This window comes from Convolutriloba macropyga, chromosome 1, assembly GCF_964194025.1.
Source record: "Convolutriloba macropyga chromosome 1, txConMacr16.3, whole genome shotgun sequence".
Taxonomy (NCBI): domain Eukaryota; kingdom Metazoa; phylum Xenacoelomorpha; order Acoela; family Convolutidae; genus Convolutriloba; species Convolutriloba macropyga.
This window is the reverse complement of record NC_134468.1, coordinates 23,066,558-23,089,461: the sequence shown is the minus strand read 5'-3', so window position 1 is coordinate 23,089,461 and position 22,904 is coordinate 23,066,558. Positions and strand designations below refer to the sequence as shown.

General features: G+C 35.0%; 2 protein-coding genes across 5 annotated transcripts in view; one reads left to right on the top strand and one right to left on the bottom strand.

Moving 5' to 3' along the window:
- Positions 1–453: 453 nt before the first annotated feature.
- LOC142335980 (uncharacterized) lies at positions 454–6,266 on the top strand. Its single transcript, XM_075384446.1, has 3 exons — positions 454–597; positions 1,837–1,897; positions 6,256–6,266. Exons 1-3 carry the CDS (start codon positions 454–456, stop codon positions 6,264–6,266), a joined length of 216 nt encoding a protein of 71 aa, XP_075240561.1.
- Positions 6,267–7,739: 1,473 nt separating this feature from the next.
- Positions 7,740–22,904, bottom strand: part of LOC142336675 (broad substrate specificity ATP-binding cassette transporter ABCG2-like) — a 68,257-nt gene continuing 53,092 nt past the window's right edge. For all 4 annotated transcript variants that reach the window (XM_075385587.1, XM_075385594.1, XM_075385608.1 and 1 more), the window contains 9 exons: positions 18,946–19,227; positions 18,467–18,642; positions 15,609–15,674; positions 13,337–13,512; positions 12,740–12,864; positions 11,833–11,987; positions 11,392–11,481; positions 10,366–10,568; positions 7,740–8,205 (listed from right to left, as the gene is read on the bottom strand). In XM_075385587.1, coding sequence (XP_075241702.1) covers positions 8,061–8,205; positions 10,366–10,568; positions 11,392–11,481; positions 11,833–11,987; positions 12,740–12,864; positions 13,337–13,512; positions 15,609–15,674; positions 18,467–18,642; positions 18,946–19,227 — 1,418 coding nt within the window. In that variant the 3' untranslated portion in view covers positions 7,740–8,060. The remainder of the gene's footprint in view (positions 8,206–10,365; positions 10,569–11,391; positions 11,482–11,832; positions 11,988–12,739; positions 12,865–13,336; positions 13,513–15,608; positions 15,675–18,466; positions 18,643–18,945; positions 19,228–22,904) is intronic.

Genomic DNA, 22,904 nt, shown 5'->3' with positions numbered 1-22,904 from the left:
AAGAAAAGAGAAAAGAAACAAAAGAGAGAAGAAAGGCAGAAAGAAGAACAGAAAAGAGAAGAAACAAAAGAGAAAAGAAACAAAAGAGAAAAGAATAGAAGAGAAAAGAAAGAGATCAAGAGAAAGACAGAAAAGAAAAAGCAAAGAAACAAAGATGCGAAAGAGAAGAGAGACAGAAAAGAACGAGAAAGGAAAAAGAGAGGAGAGGAAAAAGACAGAAAAAGAACAGAAAGGAGAGGAGACAGAAACTAAAAAGTACAAAGAAGGTAGAGAAAACAAAGCGAGAACAGCAAATCAGAAAAGGAGAAAACGAAGAGAAAAGCAAGATACAAATGGAGAAAAAGGACAGAAACGAAAGAGAAAAAGAAACAATTTGGAGAAAAGAGAAAAATGAAAGATAAATCAGAGAAAACCAAGAAAAAAAAGCAGAAGAAAGGCAGAAAAAAAACTAAAATGAAAGCGAGAAGAAAAGAAGAAACAGGTAAAAGAAAGGCAGAAGAAAAAAGAGAACAGAGAAAAGAGACAAAAGACAGTAAAAAAAGAAAAGCCAAAATGAGAGAAAAGCAAGAGAAAAGAAAGAAACGAAAGAAAAGAAAGGCATAAAAGGACAGGAAAAAAGAGAAAGCAAAAAAACGACAGCAACGAAAGACAGAAAAGAAAAAGACAGTCGAGAGAAGAGAAAAAAATGAGGAAGAACAAAAATCTGAAGCGAGAACCGAGAGAGAAGAACAAAAGAGGGCAAAAAGAATGAAAAAGGCAGAAAAAAGTAGAGAAAAGAAAGCGAGGAAAGAAAAAGCAGAAGGCACAAAAAATAGAAAAAGAGATGTGAGAGTGAGAAAAAAAGAGAGATAAAAGAAGGGCAGAAAAGGAGAAAAAAGAGAACAAAAAAGAGACGAAAGACGGAAAAGAAAGACAAAAGCAAGAGAGAAAAGAAAGAAACGAAAAAAGGAAAAGCAGAAAGGAAGGACAGAAAAAAAGAGAGAGAAAAAGAAAGAAAGAAACGAAAAACAAAAGAAAGAGAGAAGCGAAAGAGAAGGGAGAAAAATGAGACAGAGCGAGAAACTGAAGAGAGAAACGAGAGCGAAGAACAAAAGACGGCAAAAGAGATCATAAAAGCAGAAAATTGAAGAGAAAAGAAAGTGAAAAAAGAATGACAGAAAAGAAAAAGACAAAACAAAGACAAAAGAAAGACAGACAGGAAATACTGAAAAGAGAGAAGCAAGACAGAAAAGCAAGAGATAAACGAAAGAGAAAAGATAGAAGAGAAAAGACAGACAGAAGAAAACTGGAAAAAAAAGAATCGAAGGAGAAAAGAAAGAAAAAGAAGCGACAAAAGAATGACAAAAGAGAAAAAAGCAACGAAAAGAGGGGAAAAAGAAATGAGAAACTAAAGAGTAGTTAAAAAAAGAACGAAAGAGAAAAAATAATGAGAAAAAGAAAGACAGAAAAAAGAACCGAAAAGAAAGAAAAACGGAAAAGAAAAAGACAAACAAGAGAAGACAGAAATAAAAATTAAAGAGAAAGGGGGAGAGCGAAAGATAGAAAAGATACAGAAAAAAGAAAGAAGGAAAGAAAGAAAAGATATACAGAAAAAAAACCAAAAGAAACGCGAAAGAGAACAGGAGGAGAAAAAAGGCAGAGAAAAGAAGGAGAAAAAATTGAAAGAAAAAAGAAAAACAGAAAAGAAAGGGACAATAGAAAAAAAAAGAAAAAAGACAGATAAAAGAAAGAAAAATCGGAAACGAAAGAAAGAACAGACAGAAATGAAAAGAGAGAAAAGAAAAAACGGTAGAGAAAAAAAGCAGAAAAGAAGAACAGAAAAATAAGACTAAAGACAGAAAAGAAAGAGAGAAAAAAAAGAGAAAAGCAAGAGAGAAAAGAAAGAAACGAAAAAAAGGCAGAAAAGAAGGACAGAAAAAAAGAGGAAAGAGAATAAAGAAAGACAAACGAAAGACAGGAAAGGCAGACGAACGAAAAAAAAGAAGACAAAAACGACAGACGGGAAAAACAGAAAAGAGAAAAAAAAGTTATAGAGAAAAGCAAGAGATAATCGAAAGAAAGGAAAGAGAGAAGAGAATAGACAGAAAAAACAGAACAAAAACGAATAGAAAGAGAAAAGAACGAAACAGAAGGGAGAAAAAGACAGAAAAGAAATAGAAAAGCAAGAGAGAAAAGAAAAACAAAAAAAGGGGCGAAAGAAAAAAAGGAACGACAGAAAAGGAGAAAAGAAAAAGAGAAAATAGAGAGGCAAAGATACGAGAAACTAAAGAGAAGCGGAGGAGGAACAAAGAGAAAAAAGAATGAGAAAAAATAGACAAAAGAAGGAGAAAAAAGTCTGAACAAGAAAGAAAAGACAAAGAAACGAAAGACAAAAACAAACGAAAAGACAGGAAAGAAAAAGAAAAAGAGAAAAGAAAAAGAAGACCAGAAAAGAAGAACAGAAACAAAGAGGAGGAAGAAAGAAAGACAAACCAAAGACAGAAAAGACAGACAGGAAAAACAAAAAAGTGAGAGGAAAGCAAGAGATGAACGAAAAAGAGAAAAGAAAGAAGAGAACAGACAGACAGAAGAAAAAAGAAAAGCGAATAGAAAAAGAAAAGAAAGGAACAGAAGGGAGAAAAGAAAGACAGGAACGAAAGTCAGAAAAGAAAGCGAAAAAAGAAAGACGGAAGAGAAAAAACAAAAGAAAGGGAAAAGAACGACAAAAAAGACAGACAGAAAAAACAGAAAAGAAGAAGAAAAGAAAGAGATAATCGAAAGAAGAGAATAGACAGACAGACGAAAACAAAAAAAAACAAATAGAAAGATAAGAAAGAAACAGAGGGGAGAAAAAGACAGAAAAGAAAGAGAAAAGCAAGCGAGAAAAGAAAGACAGAAAAAAAAACAGAGAAAGGAACGACAGAAAGGGAGAAAAGCAACAGAGAAGAAAAACATAGGAAAAAAGATGCGAGAAACTAAAGGGAAGCGGAAGAGGAACAAAAAGAAAAAAGAATCAGAAAAAGAAAGACAGATAAAAAACAGAAAAGAAAGATAGAGAGAGAGAGAGAAAGAGAGAAAAGAAAGATAGTAAAAAAGACAAAAGAGAGAAAAGACAGAAAAGGAATACAGAAAAGAAAGAATGAAAAGCCAAAGAGACGGAGAGAAAAGAAAGAGCGAAAGAAGAAGCACAGAAAGAACAAGAAAAACGAAAGAAAAAAGCAAGAGAGGAAAGACGGAAAAAAGCACGACAGAAAGAAAAGAGAAAAGCAAAAAAGAAAAACAGAAAGGAAAAAAGATGCGAGCAAATAAAGAGAAGCGGGAGAGGGACAAAGAGAAAAAAGAATAAGAAAAAGAAGAGAAACAGACAAAAGAAAGAGAAAAAAGACTGGAAAAGAGAGAAAAGACAGAGAAACGAAATAGAGAAAAGACGAAAGACAAACGAAAAGACAGACAGGAAATACAGAAAAACAAGAGAAAAGAAAGAGATAAAGGAAAGATACAAATGAAAGAGAACGGACAGACAAAATAAAACAGAAAAAAAGGGAATAGATAGAGAAAAGAAACAAACAAGAGAGAAAAATACAGAAAAGAAAAACAAAAGAGAAGCAAGAGAGAAAAGAAAGACAGAAAAAAAAGCAACAGAGAAACAAACGACTGAAAAGAGTGAGAAAAGCAAAATAGAAGAGCAGAAAGGACAAAGATACGAGAAACTAAAAACAAGCGGAACAGGAACATAGAGAAAAAGAATGAGAAGAAGAAAGACAGATAAAAAGAACAGAAAACAAAGAGAGAAATAGAGAAAAGAAAGATGGAAAAGAAAAAGACAAAAGAGAGAAAAGACAGAAAAGGAGCACAGAAAAGAAAGAAAGGAAAACGAGAGAGAGGGAGAAAAAAGAGCGAAAGAGAAAAGAGATACCGAAAGAAAAAGAAAAACGAAAGAGAAAAGATACAGCAAAAGACAAAAGAAAGAGAAAAAAATCGCAACAATCTTTGTTGAGAATTTAAAAACTACACAAAATCTTGACCGTGTTCCACTTCTATTTACTTCTATCTAGGTAATTCAAATTTCTTTATCATTTTTTATCATTTAAATGGACAACTTTTCATCTTCGATTTCATTTCGGACTTTTACTTAAAGAATCTTTATTCTGTCAACATCTGTGATGCATCGCAAATGTCATTCAAAGACTGTTTTCGTGTGACAAATTTTTCTGTGATGGAATAAATTTTTATAAGCAGGTTTTCAGTCATTGACCTCCTATTTTTGCATCCCCAGTTTTTCGATCGTTGACCTTTTTGGCTCAGGCAGGTTTTCGGACTTGTGTAGCTTTTTGGTCAATGACCTATTTTTTCATCCACGGCTAATCATTCATTGACCTTTAAGGCATAGGTAGCTTTTAGGTCATAGACCTATTTTTGCATCCGCAGTTTTTCGGTCAATGACCTTTTTGGCACGGGCAGCTTTTCGGACATTGGCAGTTTTTCGGTCAATGACCTATTTTTGCATCCACGGCTAATCAGTCATTGACCTTTACGGCATAGGTAGCTTTTCGGTCAAAGGCTATTCTGGCAATAGCAAGCATGCATGCAAAACGATGTGGCGCATGGTGTTCAGTGGCTCTCTGTCCAAGTTGAACTAATTGATGGATAACAGCAAGGGATTTAGCCTAGTGGTTTGCGAAAGTTTTTATACCCTGATCGAACTCAACAGACCCCGGTTCGAATCCACCTCGCAGCGCTCAAAATGCATGCAAAACGCTAGGCTGCATGTTCAAGGGACGCTAAAACATGTGAAGATTAGGAGCTTAAACATGGTGACATAGCATTCGAGTTAGAATTAATATATAGATGTAAAAGACTCAAATCGAAAGATTTTTTGACGAAATAAAAACTCATTTTTTTCTGGCAATAATGTAGCTTGTAACTGACTGTGTGTCCCATTTTTGGGGCGCTCATTTTGACATTTAAAGTAGTTAGGTCATTCTTTTAGGATCAATAAAAAAGTAAGACAAAAATATGGATATCCAAAATCATCCCTATAGTATAGACTCGAGAGCAGAAAAATATTTTCCCCATTTTTTTTAAATTTCAATTTAGAGACATAAAATTTCTTCGAATCAATCGTTGTTTAGTTAATTTCCTATTAATTAGCAGCACAAATGTCCTCAAGACTGATTTAACGGAATTTCCATTTGAGTTATTTTTCAGTTTATTCGAAACAAATAAAAAATTGATTGTTTTTATTGTAGTGAAGTTTTATTTTTTTATTAGACCAAAATACTTTTGGAAACAAAATTCTCCGGGTAAATGAAGTTTTCATTGTTCGGTTATTGTAATTGGTCACTCATGAGAACTTTGTAAAAATAAACAAAATTAAGTGATGAGAAAAAACGAAGAAAAACTTTATTTTCCAACAACACTCTGTTCTTCTGAGCTGATACTTGGTTGTCTTTTGAAGTTTCTCCAACTGATCAAAATTCAATTGAAGCATGAAGCCATCAAATACGAAAAGCATCCTGCCTGAGACAATTGATCTATTAAAACGCCAGTTTTTCAGTCAATAATTTTTTTTATAAAATCAAATTTTTTCTTTGATTTGAAACGTAAATAATGAGAAGAAAGAAAAAATTATTTGTTTGGTTTATTTTAAAATACAAATGTTTAAAATCTTTCAAAAAAAGATCAAATGAATTAAAATTATTTGTGTTAACATTTTGCTAAAAAGACAGAACTTGACATATATTTCGGCTCTACTTTCTGATTTTTTTTCGTTAAAAAAATTTTAAACTTTGATCTTTTTTATCTGTAACTTTTGCGAGAAAATCTTATTTATTTGCAAAATATATGACGTTGGTTTTTCATCTGGTAAAACTATTTCAGCGCATAAGTATAACTTTTGTTTTTAAAAAAATAAAATAGTTGTACTCAAGGTTAATACGAGAAAAAAATGTTTCAAATTTAGAATCCAAAAAAAAGATATTCAAAAAGCTCTCCGTCTTTGAACAAAAGCAGTTTTCACAAATTTGAGACGCATGGTGGATCATTCTGTGCTTCGCGCAGCTTCTTGCGAGCCGTCTTATTTCAGTTAAAATCTGTACATAATTTGCATCAAAAACCATAAACAAAAAAAACATTTACGCAACTCAGTCCCATTTGAAAATGAAAACATTTTGTGAAAATTTAGTTAAGTAAAAAAAAGAGCGAACACCAATACGCTCAAAAATCGTTTAACTATACAAAAAGCTGTTAAATTATTCATAAAATTATTCATTCTAGATAAGTTGTGAATTCTGACCAAATTGTTTAGTAACATAGCCGGCAGATTGCCGGAAAATAGCCGCCGTTTACGTGCTTAATTCATTTCGGGATTGAAACAGAAAACGAAAAATAGAAGAAACATTAAACGAATTTTTCTCTGTTTTCCAGTGTCAAAAAGTGTTCTAAACTGTTCTTAAAACAGCTTCTAAACTGAAAGATTATAAGCTTAATACCAATGTGAGCTAACAAAAACTCTAAGGAACTTTGATAACCTAATCCTAATTGACTTAATGACCGAGCTTTATCGGTTTATCCCGTCTCTTTTTATTTTGATTTTTTGACATTGACTGTAATCACGACATTGCGTAATTCAATACGTGAAAAAAATTTAAAATCCATTCAATTGAAATAGTGGGTGAAGTAAGTCAAGCGTGAAAATCGTGACTTATGTAAAACGAAAAACATGAATAAAAGGTAAAGCCAATTAAAAAACATAGCAGGACAAGTCCTGGCGTACAAATCAAAGAATTTTCATTGACTAAACAAAAAATAGACTAATAATGGACTATGAGTGAATTGGGAAAACCATTTCCAAAATAAATCAGATAAAAAGCAGAAAATCAAAGTCAAAATACCGCATGCGAACAAAAATCACTAGCAAGAAAGGAAAATTTGGTTCAAACAAAAAAAACTAGGCCTAGAATGAACAGTGAAGGGATTGGGAAAACTTTAAGAAAAAAATCCGATCCAAAAAATTGAAAAAACAGTAAACATCAAAATGAAATTGCTGCATGTGAACAAAACATCAGTAGCGAGAAAGCGGATTTTTGTTCAAACACCGTTTTCTCACTCTACTTTAAAATTAGAGTAACAAAATTTTACGCTGAAAAACCAGTCGCTTTTTGGCTCCTTTTCCTGTTTAGTTGTGACCAAAATCACTAAGCCAATTTGAGTTCAAAAATCATGAAAACGTGTGAACAGATCTTAAAAAAAATTCAACGCCCCAATATAATTCAAATTCTTTCAATTGTAAAAAAGGGAGAGCGCCTAAATAATAGCCGCTGAGAGGCTGACGGCGGCTATTAAAAATCTTCTTTACAAAAACGTGTTTCGTTTACAGCCATTGAACAAAAAAAATGGTTTTATAAATGTGATTTCATTCGGTTTTCTCAATATTACGCTCTTGCGGTGCCTTCTCCCATAATTGATAGTGGAGTAGTTAGGTAAACTCTTTTTCCCTTGTTTGTAAGGTTAAAATAAAAGTGAAACCTGGCAAACATTTTAAAACAATTTTTAAACGTATCGTTCTGGACCAGTGCCTGTTGTTAGTTTTTTATTCTTTAAACTCTAAAGGTGGCATAAAACTCATAGTTCGTAGCATTAATAGTTCAGTCATTCGTTCTCTGAAAAAGCAAAAAGACAGCAACATCATGTCGAAATGACAAATTAATTTGACCATGGTTCGAATACCCATCTCGGAGGTTCTAAACTACCGAAACGAATTTTAAGTCTACAAACATAAATTTCTTTACTATACAAATTAGTTTCAAAAATGCCCAATTCATCATTATTCTGTCAAGCACGTCAAACATAAAACAGTTTCCCTTAGTTTGGTCAAAGATATCAGAGACCTGACACATGTCACATAGATTTGCATAAGGTAACAAATAGAAGAATCTATCGTTGATTGTAAATTAGTTTCACTATTTGGCAACGATCAAGTTTAGTGGCTTCAAGGAGGAGTTCGATTATATCTGCAACTGTCTAAAGAGGTCATCCAATTGGCTATGTGTGATGTATTCTCCCCCACTGTTAGTTGGTTGTTATCTTCTGTTTGAGAAGTAAAGCCTGAAGAATGTGAGTGTGTAAGCAATGAGCGCCCCCACAAGGGTCATGAACGCGTAGAACCACTTGTTCACATTCTTGTAGTCAATGCCCTGAATATCCAAACCAGCTTCGCCTGCCACACTAAATAAAATTTTGGTTTGGTCAATAAACCCATGAAGTCAAACGAAAAGCAGTTTGATTTTATTTCATTGGTATTTTTAAATATATAGAAAAATTTGGTTTTTACTAAAGTTTTTATTTTTTGATGGGGTTGAAAAAAATTTATTGCAGGGGTGCAAATAAGAAAATTTGTCGTTCATCTGTTTCCCCAGGAAGAGATGCGCAATTTGACTTTGATCAGACCACATAAAAACTTGGACCATACACGGGAGTAGTGAACCAAAACAGACGCAAACTCCTGATTATCAACGTTTTGGAAATTCTGAGGGCAGCTCAAGGATATTGTCTTGTTACTATATAAAACTATTTTCTACGATCCCACAGGTCCCCTAAAATCACATTATGATTGATTTAGGTCAGCGTCAACCTCTAATGTAGTCAGAGTTGCTCAATAAAAAATTCATAAAATGTTCAATGTAATTTTTCAAAGTTCAAATGAACTGACAAGAGATCAGATTTGGGCGATGAAATAAATTTATTTCTCTCTACAGCTAGTACTGAATTGCAAAGGGAGAATTTGCCCACAATTGTAAGTAATTTTCACACTTTAAAATATGGGTGAAACACATAGTGCAGATTTTACTTCCGTCAAAATTCTGCCAATTTTTAAGCCGGATAAATGTAGTTTGGGCGGATAAATGTAAGTAGCTCTACCATAAAATTAACGTAACCGACTAACGTCGCGCGAATTGCTCTCAAACAGCCGGTGAGCGGTTGGCTTCGACAGTAGCTAGCCACGGTTTAGTGAGTCTAGCTTTAGTTTAATTGAATGAGCGTGAGGTGAGCGCGGCTGGGGGTTCACCAGGGGGTGGGGGCAACAGCGAGGGGGCAACGGTTGGAGGGCGTTTTTTAGCTACACGGTGCCCTTATGACCTGACCGTTGTGCAGAAGTGGGATTGGGGGGAGGGGGGTGAAACGAGAGGGGGTGTTGGGGAGGGGTTCGGGAGTATTACTGCTCGTTTGAGAGCAGTAATAAACAACTTTACAACAACGAATGCCAGCCCTGTTCTGTGAATTATCCAAATCACGACACGCGGCCGCATCCAATGTCATATCCCCGGGTCACTTTCCGATGATAAGAGTTACTCAGAGAAACTACGCATAAAAAATGGTGCGTTTCAAGAACATGAAATCTTCTTGGATGCCATACGGGAACAATAACACTTGCTCGATGATAAGTTGAGCAGAAAAATTGATCTTGCTTGTTTTCTCGCAAAAACTCAGGTGGCAAATTGCAAAATTCTCAAAACTCTTTATCATCGAACTATCTCACGTCCAAATTTAATGACAAGAGAAAAAACTCAAACACCAGATAATGAGATAATGTATTGAATATGAGTACTTAGTTACACTCATCACGTATAGCGCATACTTGTATGGACTAATGATGTAGGAAATTAAACTAAGTTTTAGCTCATACTGCTTCAGCCACATCGCTAAGCATTTAGCCGCCGCGCTTAGCTGAGTTTAGTGTTATTTACGGCTATGTGTCTGCTGCTGGGCTTGAATTCCCAGCCAGTGGATTGTAACCTCGCAGAGATGGAAAAAAACTACAACTTCCTCTAAAAATTTACTGTTTTTTATATTGATGGTTTATACTTTTTGCAGTTTGTCTGATTGAACATAGTCTGATTGGTTGATTCACTATTTCAACGTACAATATGGCAACAACACGGTAGTATTGCATCAGATAGTAATAAAAACATATGAGCGTTGTATTGTATGTAGCACTACTACATATTAAATTCCCGGTTTTTTGGGCTCACTCACTCAGTTCTTATCTGCGTGCTCGCTTATTTTTGGCTCGGTTGTTTTTGATTCCGATAAAAATAGTATCTCAGCGGATAAATGTCCGATCAGTGGAAATTAGTTGCTTAAATTCTTTCTAAGATTTCCTAAAGTCGTCATACTGTGATGAAGACATTAAATCCCACAAGCTTGATGTTGTAATTTTTATAAATCATTTACTTGCTAAAAACTGATACAAGTAAAGCTATCTCGATGAAAGTTTGGTCATTTTCTACATGATGTAAAATTTCTGGTTGCGTCAAAATATTTTTCAGCAAACAGAAAGCCTTCCGTTTCAGATATTTAACAGTTTTAGCATTTGATATATCTTACCAAATATCGAGTTGTTTGGAGAAAAATTTGGCAGCAGTGTCTGGATTGCTCATAAATGACATCATTGCTCTGTCAAATGTATCTCCACTGCCTGAGTCCACAAACTGTGCCTCTGAGAGAGCCATCTCCATCCCAGGACATGCATCATTGATGGAGGTCCTCCCACAGAACTGAAGGCCGTGGAACTCGTTCACTGATAGACCCTAAAAAATATCACATCAAGGCAAAATTCGAGAAATATGAGAAAAATTATCAAGAACTTCAGTTACGTGATGCCCATAATTAAAAAGATATGTGATCAGCCAAAAATTAAAATATCACAATTTTTGGTTATATTTGTGTATGAATTGTTCATGTAGATGGCTATGCCGTTAAATTTTCGACGTCCTAGCTGTGAGATAAAATGTACGCAGTAAACATACGCAGTAAAAATGCAATGCGAGCATTCTGTTGTCACAGTGCAGTTAGAAGAAGCTTAACTTTCAGAAGCGATTGAAAAAAAGAATTAAACACGACAGCCTGAAGGCTGAAAGAAATGCTCTCTAACGACTGGCCATGGATTGGCTTTGATAATAGCTCGTTTCAAGTAGGCGAGCCTCACTGAGTGAGGGAGGCAATTAAAGTGTAAATCTAGGATCTCCCAAAATTTCCACGTCAAGCTAAAAAGAAGTGCAAAGCGACTTAATGATCTGGTTAGAAAAAAACCATTGAACTGAAAAGTTGGTTGAATATTTCGTAAGTGAATATTTCGCTGAGAAAAAAAATTGCTTTAAAACGACCAATATTTCCCAAATAATTGCTGCGAATCTTCATTGTCTTTCAAACAATTAATCGGTAATTGGGGAAAAAAATTCAGGAAATAATTTGATTTTTGAAGAGCTTCTCAGTGACACCACTTTTACATCTCCGCAAAAGACACCAATCGGCCAAAATTAGCTCACCAAAAAAGAAGTGCTTGCCTCAGGTTACCAGCGCCTTCATAAATTTTGAGGGTTGGAATAACAATGAAGAAGTTAATTTACTCACAGATACTCCGTAGTAGACTAGACTGATGTACTTTAGGAACTCCACCCACTCTGGCAACGTCTTCAGGTTGATTATCAGACCCGCAAACACCTGAAACATGCAGATTCTCAAAACAGTCACCTCAGGGCTTAATAAAACGTTCTTTTCGGTAAGAAGATTTTCATTTTTTTGCGAAAATATCAGCGGAGAGCCTGACAGAATCGAACCAAAAGAATGGTCTTGGATCTTAACAGGACCACGAGTAAGTTGTTTTCTTTACGATATTGGATCGCTTTTCACGCTTTTGGATAATCCTCAATGCAATATAATTATTGCACGTTCAGAGCACGTTTCTAACAAAATAGAAATTTTTCTGTTCAATTCAAATTATTGTGGTTGATCAGATCAAGACATAATTGCCTTTTTAAAATTCTCTTCAGTGTCGGTTTTATTTTTCCTTACCATCATGACAACGAATACGAGAATGACTGAGATGTGTGAGATGTAGAATGTCTTGAGGAGGGACGTCGTCAGGTAGGACACCCCACAGCCACTCACAGCCAACAGGATCAACATCAGCAGAAAGAACAACAGGTGCTCAAAATCTGATCGGAGACCTATGGAACCAATCACATCCAGGGTTCAATTAGAAAATACTCAGTCAACTTTTTTCGACAATGCAAATAATTAAAAAGACGGGCTAATTAACTTTTCAATCAAACAATGGAGCTCCAAGAAAGCTGCCAAAACATATAACAGTGCCACAATTTAATGAAGGCTTTTGATGAACATAGCTTGCAGATTGCCAGAAAATAGCCGCGATAGGTTTGTAAACCTGCAGTCTCAAAAAGATACTAAAAACCGAAAAATAGAAATTTCTATTACGTTTATTAATTGCTGAGTTGTTATTTTTGATTACGAATCTGCCTAATTTAATGCTGTTTCTATTAGTTGCTCTGAAATAACCTTCAATTAGAGTGATAAACCGTCACTTAGCATTATCTTCCTGAATTAAGGAAAAATTTAATTTGATAGTAAGAAAGTCATTTTTGACAGTGTTGTAAGTCACGTGTGAACAAAAATTCAATCAGGCAAATGAACAACAAACTCGCTCCACGGAGACTGAAAAAGGACGTCATGTACACATTTCACTCAAAGAAATTAAATGATTGAATGAATGAATGAACAAAAGCAAATTCGAAGTAATCGTGATTTCATAACATCGTAGCTACCGAACAAAAATATTGACAAAGAATTAAAAAATACACAGCTGAACATGTGCCAAATAACAACCCTGAGAACTGAAAAAACTAAGGACTAGAGAAAAAAACAATGTGCGCACTAGTTCCAATAGATTGTGAGTGCTAACCGACAGTGTATGTGAGTGTGATGCCCATGATCATAGCTGGCACCACTCTCAAGGTCAGAAGGTCAAACAGCACGTTGGACAAGAAGTAGGGCAACATGTAGAAGAAGCCATTGGCGTATTCGTGACTGAAAAAACACAATACATGGTGATCATAACAATAAGTCCTTCATAAGATGTCAAATAACCGCAAATATTCCGATTTCGATACACGATAACAAAATGCGGTCTGGGTCTGCAAACTCAAAGTATACTGTGCAATAAAATTTCCAAACAGGTACCCACAAAGCGAGCAGCAGTTTTTGAATAAAATTGGGAAATTCATTAATTTTTGACAACATGTCGCAATATTTGCGAGATTAGCCATTGATGAACGTAAGATAGTTGATAAAGACATAGAATAAAGTTGTACTTCTCGCAAAACAAATGACGTCTTCTTTTAATATAACATGTTTTTCGTTTAACGTGATAAATCATACACCCATATGTTTTCCCATATGACCTTGGAATAAAATAGTTCAACACTATGTAATGTCTTGCAAAATGTTTGCAAGATTCTTGAAAGAGAGGTAGCCATTGGAAGTTGACTGGGGTACTCACAAGAATAGCTTTTGTTGGCTGATGAATAACTCTATGTGTGCTAGGTTCATCATCATCAGGGACAGAGAGAGGAAGAAGAAGAGGCCGTGTCTGTTCTGGAATCCTCTGTCCGGACTCAGTTCACTCTGCCAATACAGGGCACCAAACAGCAGAGACAACAGAGTCGCTATTATCACCTAGTACAAAAAAGGCTGTCTTTTTAGGTTACGTTGTTAGGTTCGAATTGGTACATTTGAGGGCCGAGTTAATTATCTGGGATTAGCAAGCAATCCTCATACATGCAATCCCACCCAGGCTGAGGTCCCATGCCGAAAGTCGATATGTTCAGACAGAAATGAACGCATCAGGAGGGCGACGTGCGTTCAAAATTGCATCGTCTGCATATCATAAGTCAACGCACGAGAGTCTGGATACAGGTAAGTGGACACAGGGAGAAAAGAAGCTAAATAACGTGGAAAATTCACTTTTTCTTGAGTAAATATATTCGAGTGAGTCACTCTTTTCACGACCATGTTTTAAAATTCAGATTTGTGTCATTAAGCAAATTTAGTTCAATTTGGCTCAGAGTATCGTGGTATCTGTCACACTTTTTCACCATGCCTTTTTGGAAGGAGTGTGGACAACAGTGACGAAAGTTTTTCACTTTTTTACGCTCATAGTTACACTTGTCCATAAGTCACTCGTGTCCATGGTTGAAGAATATAAACATAAACCGACTAACGTCGGACCAGACGAATTGCTCTCGAACGACAGGCGATAATGCTGTACAACTACTGTACTAATGCTGTCTATCGCTGTACAAAGAAAACTTTTTTATGGGTTCAAAAATTCAGACAAATGATTGATTTGAACTCCCGACCTCCTGCGTCCTAGACTGCAGCACTTAACACTGGGGTATCCGTCCTGTATATACCGGTTTTTTTTGCGCAGCGCAGACTTAATTTTCCAACAAGAGCCACATTGGACTTGCATAAAATCAAGAAGTCACGCCTGCAAAAACCACTCAAGAATTGAAATCGAAACAATTTTCTAGAAGAAAACAGTAAGGCAAAATTTTGCATAAGAGCAGACACATTCACATTAATTACTTCATGTTTCGTTCGAAAGCAATTAATAACTACGATAATGTCAATCAGACCGAAATGAAAGAAAGCTGAAATCGTGATTATTTTCAAAAATTTCTCTCACAATACTCATTTTGGGGTAAGTAGATGTTTAGCAGTTTAATTTTCAAGCAATAATATTTTTGGCTATTTACATGCTAGAAACAATTGAAAATGGTTATATTTAGCTGCAAATACATATGATGAAATTCATGCTGTTTCGGTCACGTATGTCGGTTCTTTTCCGCTAGCGCCCCCCCCCCCCTCCACCCCGGTTGAAAAAAATATGTGTACAGTAATGCATATAATGTAAAGATCAACCAAAAACTTGTTCTTGTTGCATTTTTAGTAATTACGAGCTTTGTAAAGCTCGTATTTACAGCCTACAGCTAAAACTTTCCTGAAAAATTGTTACATGTATGGCTGTTGATGTATTATACTAGGAACAATAGTATGAAAAAAATATAACCTTTTCAGAGGGGAGCAAAACAATAATTTTTTGGGTGACGAGCTATTGTAACAGCAATTTGGAGATGCGCCACATAATATCAGAATTTTAGACGAATGGTCGTTTAGCAGAATGAGAGGAGAACTCTAGCGAAACGCTTGAACTTCACCGGCCAAACAACCTAATTGGATAAATTTACGTACAAGAAATTTAAGAAATGAGGAAACTACTTGGACATTGCAACCACGAATAGTTTACAAGTCACGTTTTTCTTTGCCTCATGCTGGATCGCTATCCTCACACAGACACTAATATGACATTCTTGGCGTCAAAGTGACAGCAAGATGATTTTAAAGCTATGTAACCACGCTGCTCAATATTGAATTTTATTAATCAAACAAGGTCATAGATAATTTTGCAGTCGTACAATGATCATAAAAAAATTTTAAAAGGCATGCGGGCTTTAATTGATTCAATCATTTTGAGCATCCGTTAATCTAGGAACTGTAGGAATCTTGTAATTGATCAACGGAATTCACTAACGCAAGATGTTTTTGGATCTATTAAGTCTGAAGTTAGGCTCATCAAAGCATAGAAAACGCAAACTAACTGTTAAGAAAGCTAGCTGTAAAGTTCATTCACCATCAGATCTCAGTCAAAGCTACTCAAAAAAGATTGCAGAATTGGAAGAAGAGAAAATATACCAGAGTTGAGTACTTACCTGGCCAAAAAGGCACTCTGGATTTCTGTATAATTGTTTCACATCTCGTTTGAATAACACACTCATCTAAAACATACAAACATTCATGATACAATACTCATTTTGATTTACGTTTTTTATGGGGTTAGTTTTTCAGTACATAATTTAACCTAGAACTCGACAATTTGTTCATGGGATGAATTATTTCTTCAAGGCAGTTCCTCGTATAGACAGTTCTGACAAACTTGAAAATATTCAGCTCAACATTATGAATGATATCAGCTATAGTGTCAATAGAAGAAAATATCTATTTAGATTATTTCTGGGTTTAGTTCTTTCCCAAAATCAAATAGTAGGAAAAGTTAGATGTTTCCCTGTTTCATCATTATCTGAAGAAACTTTCAACCTATTCAGCGGAAAACAACAATGCAGTTTCTAAGACCTAATATGATTTCAAAATTAAAACACTAAAGCATTAATAGTTTCCCAGATGCAATAGAAAACCACACGTTTTCAATCTAATATCAAAAGCATTAACTGATTCCTCTGACTAAAAACTAATAACGAGTCAACAAATAAAGTCTTGGATCAACTCAACCAAAAGTCTCAGAGTTCGTGAAAACCTACCCAAGTCAAGGTTTTATATATGATTACAAAATCAATCACTGAAAAATTCAGCTTTGATTATGTTCATTTATTGCTCTGAAAACGGGCGTTTTAAGCATAAAAAACGTTCTAAACCTATATTCAGGTCCAAAAATTCATACACAGTAATGGATTCACATAATTGGAGATATGTGAATAGAAAAACAGTACAGAATAAAAAACATTCCATCCGTCTACATGAAAGTCACCGTAAATTAGAAGCAAAATCCGAAAACATATATGTCTTCTCAAAAAACGTGAGATATTATAAATTTACAGATATGATTGGTGATCGCATTCTGTCATTTCAAAAAACAGTCTATAAGTCCATATTTTCAAAACAGTACCAAAAAAGCCACGATTCACTCCCCATAACTCCCGATTAGAATTGAAATAAACAAAAATCAACAAATTTTTATCTATTGTTTTGTAACAAAAAAACATAGCTGGCAGATTGCCAGAAACTAGCCGCAATAGGTTTGTAGATCTGCAGTCTCAAAAAAACAGTAAAAAAGACAGACCAAAAAAAATCGTCTTTTGATTGAAAACTAATATGTTATATTTTGATTAAAAATCTGTATAAGTTTTTGCTGCCTCTATTAGTTGCTCTCTAATAAACTTCATTTAGAGTGACACACACCCATTTGACCTTATCGCTTTGAATTAAAGTAAAAAAAGTCAATTTCAAAGTGAGGAAGTCATTTTTGTGAGTGAGGTAAGTCAAGTGGTACCGAAAATTTAATAAAGCAAATGAACCAAAAAAACTAGCTCCACTAAGAGCAAAAATTGACGTCACGCTCGCACTTCAGTTGAAATTGCATGAACGAATGAACAAAAAGCAGATTTGAAGTGGTTGTGACGTCATATGGTCGTAACAAAAATCGCGACGACGAAATAGAAAAACTTAGCCGGACAAGTCCTGACGAACAATTCAAAGAATTTTCATAGATTAAACAAAGAAGTAGACCTAGAACGGACTATGAGTGAAATGGATAAACCATTTCTAAAAAAAAACAGATAAAAAAGTAAGAAAAACCAGAAAAATCAATGTCAAAATGCCGCATGTGAACAAATATACCACTAGCGAGAAGTGGATATTTGGTTCAAACAGAAAAACTAGGCCTAAAATGAACTCTGAATGGATATGGAAAACCATTCAGAAAAAATCCAAGTCAAAAAATTGAAAAAAAGTAAAAATCAAAGTGAAATGGTCGCATGTGAACAAAAAACCACTAGCTAGAAATCGAATTTTTGTTCAAACACCGTTTTCTCACTCGTCTTTAAAATTAGAGCTAAAAAATTTCACGCCGCAAAACCACTCGCTTTTTCACCCCACTTTCTGTTTCGGCAACACCAAAATCTTTACTCCAATTTGCCTTCAAAAATCATGAAAATGTGCGAACAGATTTTTAAAAAAAGACAGCGCCCCAATACAATTCGGATTCTTTGAATTGAAAAAAAAAACAAAGAGAAGGCCAATATTAGCCCCAGCTATCACTGTGCGGATATAAATTACACAAGTACGTGTTATTTTGATTGGAGTTAGTAAATGCGCTTACTACTGCTTCTTAATGGGAGGATAAAGAGACCAGTACTAAAACCAATAAGCATTACATCAGCAAACTGAGTCTAATTAAAATCAAATTTAAGCTACGGTTATCAAAAATGGGCTCTATGGGTTTATCGAGTTCCTATTCGAAGCTTTTGCTTGACAATGACTCTGTTCATTTTAAATTGCTTTGCTGAGCGAGCAACTGGTTTTAAATACCGATTCGGTAAAAATGGTGACGAATGAAACTAACACATGGAGAATTGATATGTTGAATAATAGGCAGAAGTATGTAAAGCGAAACAAAATCTTTTGTCGTAGTAAAAAATAGGAGCACAATAATAGCTGAGTAGATGACTCAACCATTGATTATTAGGAAAGTAGGGGTGAAAATTAAAAGAAAAAATGTAGTTTATGAACGTAAACATAAAAACATCGCCAGTTTGGGTATTCGTTTTTTACAATGTTTAAATTTTGAGTATTTAAATGTAGTAAAAACAAATACTTCTTTCTTTCCTTTACTTTTCTATTTTTACCTATTATTTTTTTACATTACTTTTACACAATTTAAAGTTAGAATTTTACGCTACACCCTTAGCTGAACTAGTTTTGAAAACATTATTTAGTTCGCAGTGAAGTAGTCGACTTGATCGTTTGCCTCTGTGTTGCGCATTTGAAATCTCACCTGTGTTCCAAATGGCTGGTACTCCTTGCTGGCCTCCACTTTCTCACAATGGAAACTTGACTCTATCTTCCTTCTCATTTCACTCATTTCTTTACTTCCACTGAACAGTGACTGCAGAGTCTGTTTCAGAGCACCAACCACATTCTCCTCACAGTGACTGTTGGCACTCTCTTGTTCTAAAAAGAGCTCAATTTTATTTCAATTGCCAAAGAATTGCTCGCTCGGAATAAGCTATTAGGCAACGTTCTTTTTATTGAACTTTATGAAAATTTGAGCTTCTTAAACATCTAAGGCAAAATTTTGGCAATTTTAGTAGAATTTTGCTTAAGAAAGGTAAGATCAAGGGAGGCTGACATTCAAAGGGCGGTCTAAAAGGGCTTTAATATTTGAAATCTTTGTTACAATTAATTGAAAGTAGTAACAATCTTGACATTAGATAAATTTATTAATGAATTTTTTGCCACAAAATTACAACTCACTTTGTTTATTAGCTTTATGGATTCCGTTGGGTACTGTTATAACTGCTGTGGTGTCGTCACAATTCACAGACAAGTTGCTGCCATTGTTGTTCACTTGCTTGTTCAAGTCACCCTCTGTTTGACCCCGACCGTAAGCGTCATTTTGAGAAAGAGTAGAAAAGGTCAAATGCTGCCCCTGTGCCTCTGTGTAGTTACTGTCTGGCAGACCTGCCTCATGTGCATAGCTCTGCACAAGGTCGAGGAAAAAGTCACAGGGGTTCTCGGCCAGTTCACAGAAGAAATCTAAGAGAGAAATTTAGCTTAATATTTAAATTGTGCTTGCAACAATTTTTAGTGAAAAGATATTTTAAATTGAAATTATACAGTTCCAGTGATGGACTAGCTTAAACAAACGTGAGTAGTATTCATATCTGCCATGTTACTGGAGGGGGGGGGGGGTCCGGACCCCCCCACCCCCTACAAGAACTCTCACCACCGAAAAACTGATTTTCTCTTAGTGAAAGCAAGTTTTTTGGTTAAGTTTCGCCAGCCTGAGAGAAGTTCTTGGGTTAAGTTGACTGGCGAAACTTAACCAAAAAACTTGCTTTCACTAAGAGAAAATCAGTTTTTCGGTGGTGAGAGTTCTTGTAGGGGGGGTGTCCGGACCCCCCGCCCTCCAGTAACATGGCAGACACCGGCTGCTTCAATGTGTATTTCAGAAGAAAGAATGCGTAGTACTGAGTGCTTAGACTATGGTTATAGCCTGTTGTAGTAACTTTAATTTTTTTATCTTTGAGACCATGAGAGGCATACTTGAAAAACTTTGAAAAATTTTCAAATTTTTTTTCGAAAAATTTTCAAAGTTTTTCAAAGTCCTAAAATGGTCTGAAATGGATTTTGCGCTATGAAAGAGCACTCAAAAGTGATTTTTTGTTGACTTCACTTTTTTCACCTAAGTAGTATAGGGGTCGAAACATAAAAATTTCGAATTTTTGAAAAAAATTTTTCAAAAATTTCCAGAGTCCTAAAATGGTCTGAAATGGATTTTGCGCTATGAAAGAGCACTCAAAACTGATTTTTTGTTGACTTGAAAAAACTTCTCAGTTAATGCGTTTATTATAAAAGATAGAAAAATTTTCTTGAAAAAAGTCAATTTTTGTCATTTTTATTATTTTCATATATAAAAGTAACTTTTGTGCATTTATTTATTTTTCTGTTTGAGAATCAGCATGACAACCATAGCGACAGTAGATTTGAAAAACATTCATCAAATTTACGAACAAATAAAAGTCGACTATCCTGAATATAGTGAACGATTTAGATACTTTTTGGCAGCATGTCTTTATCTGGACCCAGAAATTAACTTGGAAATAGTTCTCAAGTTGAGACCATATGGTGGTCTTATAGGTATAGACAGCTCTTCACTAGACACTTACCTGAAGTCTTATAAATTCATTCGATTACATGCAATACTTCACGACGCTTCAGGGTTTATTGCAGAGCATAGTCAGAAAAGCCCTGGATATTCATACGTTTTACCTTGTCCAATCACAAACGCCTACATTGGTCACATGACTGGATTAATGTTTTGCCTCTTCGTGAAAACTTTTAAAAAGAATTTGTTTAATTTGCTGGAATGTTGAAGCCAGAAGTTGTTGTCTTAGATTTTGAAGGTTTTCGTCATAAGAAATCGGGTTTTATAATTAAGAAGTTATCGATTTGCTCAAACAACTACACAGACACAATCTTGTTCCTTCCACCAGTTTCTTACAACTCACTATCCGCTAGTGAGAAAAAATCTCATCAGTGGGTTAGTAGGTTCTTACACGGTTTGTCGTGGAATAGTGGCAATTATCCTTACTGGTTTATATCTCAAATTTTTATTGCAATTAAACTTCGATTTCCTTCAGGAAAGTTTTATGCTAAAGGGAAAAAGAAAACTGAATCACTGCAAACACTTTTACAGAAAGAAGTGATAGATTTGGATACCCTTTCATGCCCTAAAGTTGAGGAAATTGTTTCCCCAATTAAACAATTTACTTGTGCTCTACACTCTCTTTACTTGCCTGAGAAACAAAAGAAAAGACATTGCGCTAAAAGAAAAGCAGTTGTATTTCTATTGGCTAACATTGCCCGCCAATGAGCCGTCGAGTGGAGAAAGTAGCTCCTTCAGTTCTTCAAGTGAATTTATCTCCAAGTTTGACAGTATGCAGTTGCATAACGAATGATAATCAAATAAATCTATCTTTGGTCAGAGAGGAAAAAATAGAATCACGTGGGCAATCCATTCTGAGGAAACAACAGATTATTTGCAACTTATCGGAGGTTGAGACGCTGAAGAAATATCTTTCACTGCTCGAATATTTTCAAATGTACCATGTCTTTACAAGAGAAAATGAGAAGACTGAAACTAACCCCTTTACCTTTGCACAAGTCGCCAACCCCAGTTCAAGTGAGCCTGGACGACGAAAGTCTCCCTGATGAAATCAAACAGATAGTCAGCAAAGCAAACGTGGAGTCAACTGTCTACTACGCAAAGGATTGTGGCATGCAATCGTACTACAAAGTGACTTTCAAGAAAGAAGACAAAGACTCTAGATATACTACATATGAATTTTTTATGGTTGAGAGAGTTACTAACAAAATAATGAACTAACACAAAAAACTGATGTTTTAATTCATTTTTGATCAAAACGTCTTTTCAAATGAGTGATAAAGAAGACCAGATAGATTCTCCCGCTGGAATAGGTTTGAATGATTTAGTTTTCAATGAAGAAAATCAAGAGAGACGCTCATGGAAATTTTGTAACTCTAGACTACCACGATCAGAAGTAGTGTATTTTACTCAAATCGTATTAATACTGTTTCTTATTGGTGTGTCCTTGATCAAACTTGTGTTTTTTCATCTTGATTGTGATGAGTCAACATTTTGGTTTTCATTGCTTTCATGCACAGTTGGCTACGCGCTTTCTAATCCGAAGCTATGAACAAGATAATTTCAACAAAAGATAGACTATTCATGGCTGTTTGTGGGCCATCATGCTGTGGTAAAACTGAGCTCATATTCCAAATGCTACTGAGAAACACTTTTTACCCAAAATTTAATTCTATTTACTACTTCTATCAACATGAGCAACCAAAGTTCAGCTCTATAGAGCGTAACTTGAACATTTTTTTCACAAAGTTTTCTGGATTTTGATTTCATTTCACAGCTGGAAAACTGTCTGCTTGTTTTTGACGACTCTTGCGAGGAAATTTTCAACGACAAAGAGTTTTCTAAACTCGCAACTGCTGGACGTCACAGAAATATTAGCGTCATTTACGTTAAGCATAACTTATTCCAACAGAGTAAATGGTCAAGAACAATTGATCTCAATACAACTCACATCATTTTGTTCAAATCACCTAGAGACATACAGCAGATCACCTATATTGGCAAACAGTTGAACAACACAAGTTTTTTAAAAGAAAGCTAAGAGTTAGCAACAAAATTACCCTTTGGTTACTTACTCATCGTTTTGGATCCAAAAACTTCAGACTTCTTGCGTTATTGTTCAAATATTGTACAACCAGGTCCTACAATTTTTTATCTACCTTCCTCCAAAGCGGTTATAACTAATTTGACAGATGAGAGAGAAAGAGTTATGTATGCTAAAGCAAATGCTCGAGATGTCTGATATTAATTTCAGAAAGTTCCTCAAAGAAGCACCAAATAGTTTTATAAATATTCTTTGTGAGTGTTTGCTCATTGTAATCAATGGCAATGTTCCAGTCAACAAACAGCCACTAAAAAATCAAGAGGTATCATTTCAGCAGTTATTATCAAAGGAAACAAGTCTGAAGAAAAAGCGATTTATTTTGACGAGAAAATCACAACTTATCAAGGCAATAGCATTCTCGTGCTATCTTTACTTAAAACTCAAATAATGCATGCAGAAGAATTCGTTTTGATTCCCAAGAGAATGTTCATATCAAAAAAT

Bases quoted from the DNA above. Each gene is read 5' to 3' on its own strand.
- LOC142335980 (XM_075384446.1), top strand. From the start codon at position 454: ATGAAAGCGAGAAGAAAAGAAGAAACAGGTAAAAGAAAGGCAGAAGAA. The intron at 598-1,836 runs GCATAAAAGGAC...AAGACTAAAGAC, and splicing joins AGAAACGAAAGAAAAGAAAG to AGAAAAGAAAGAGAGAAAAA.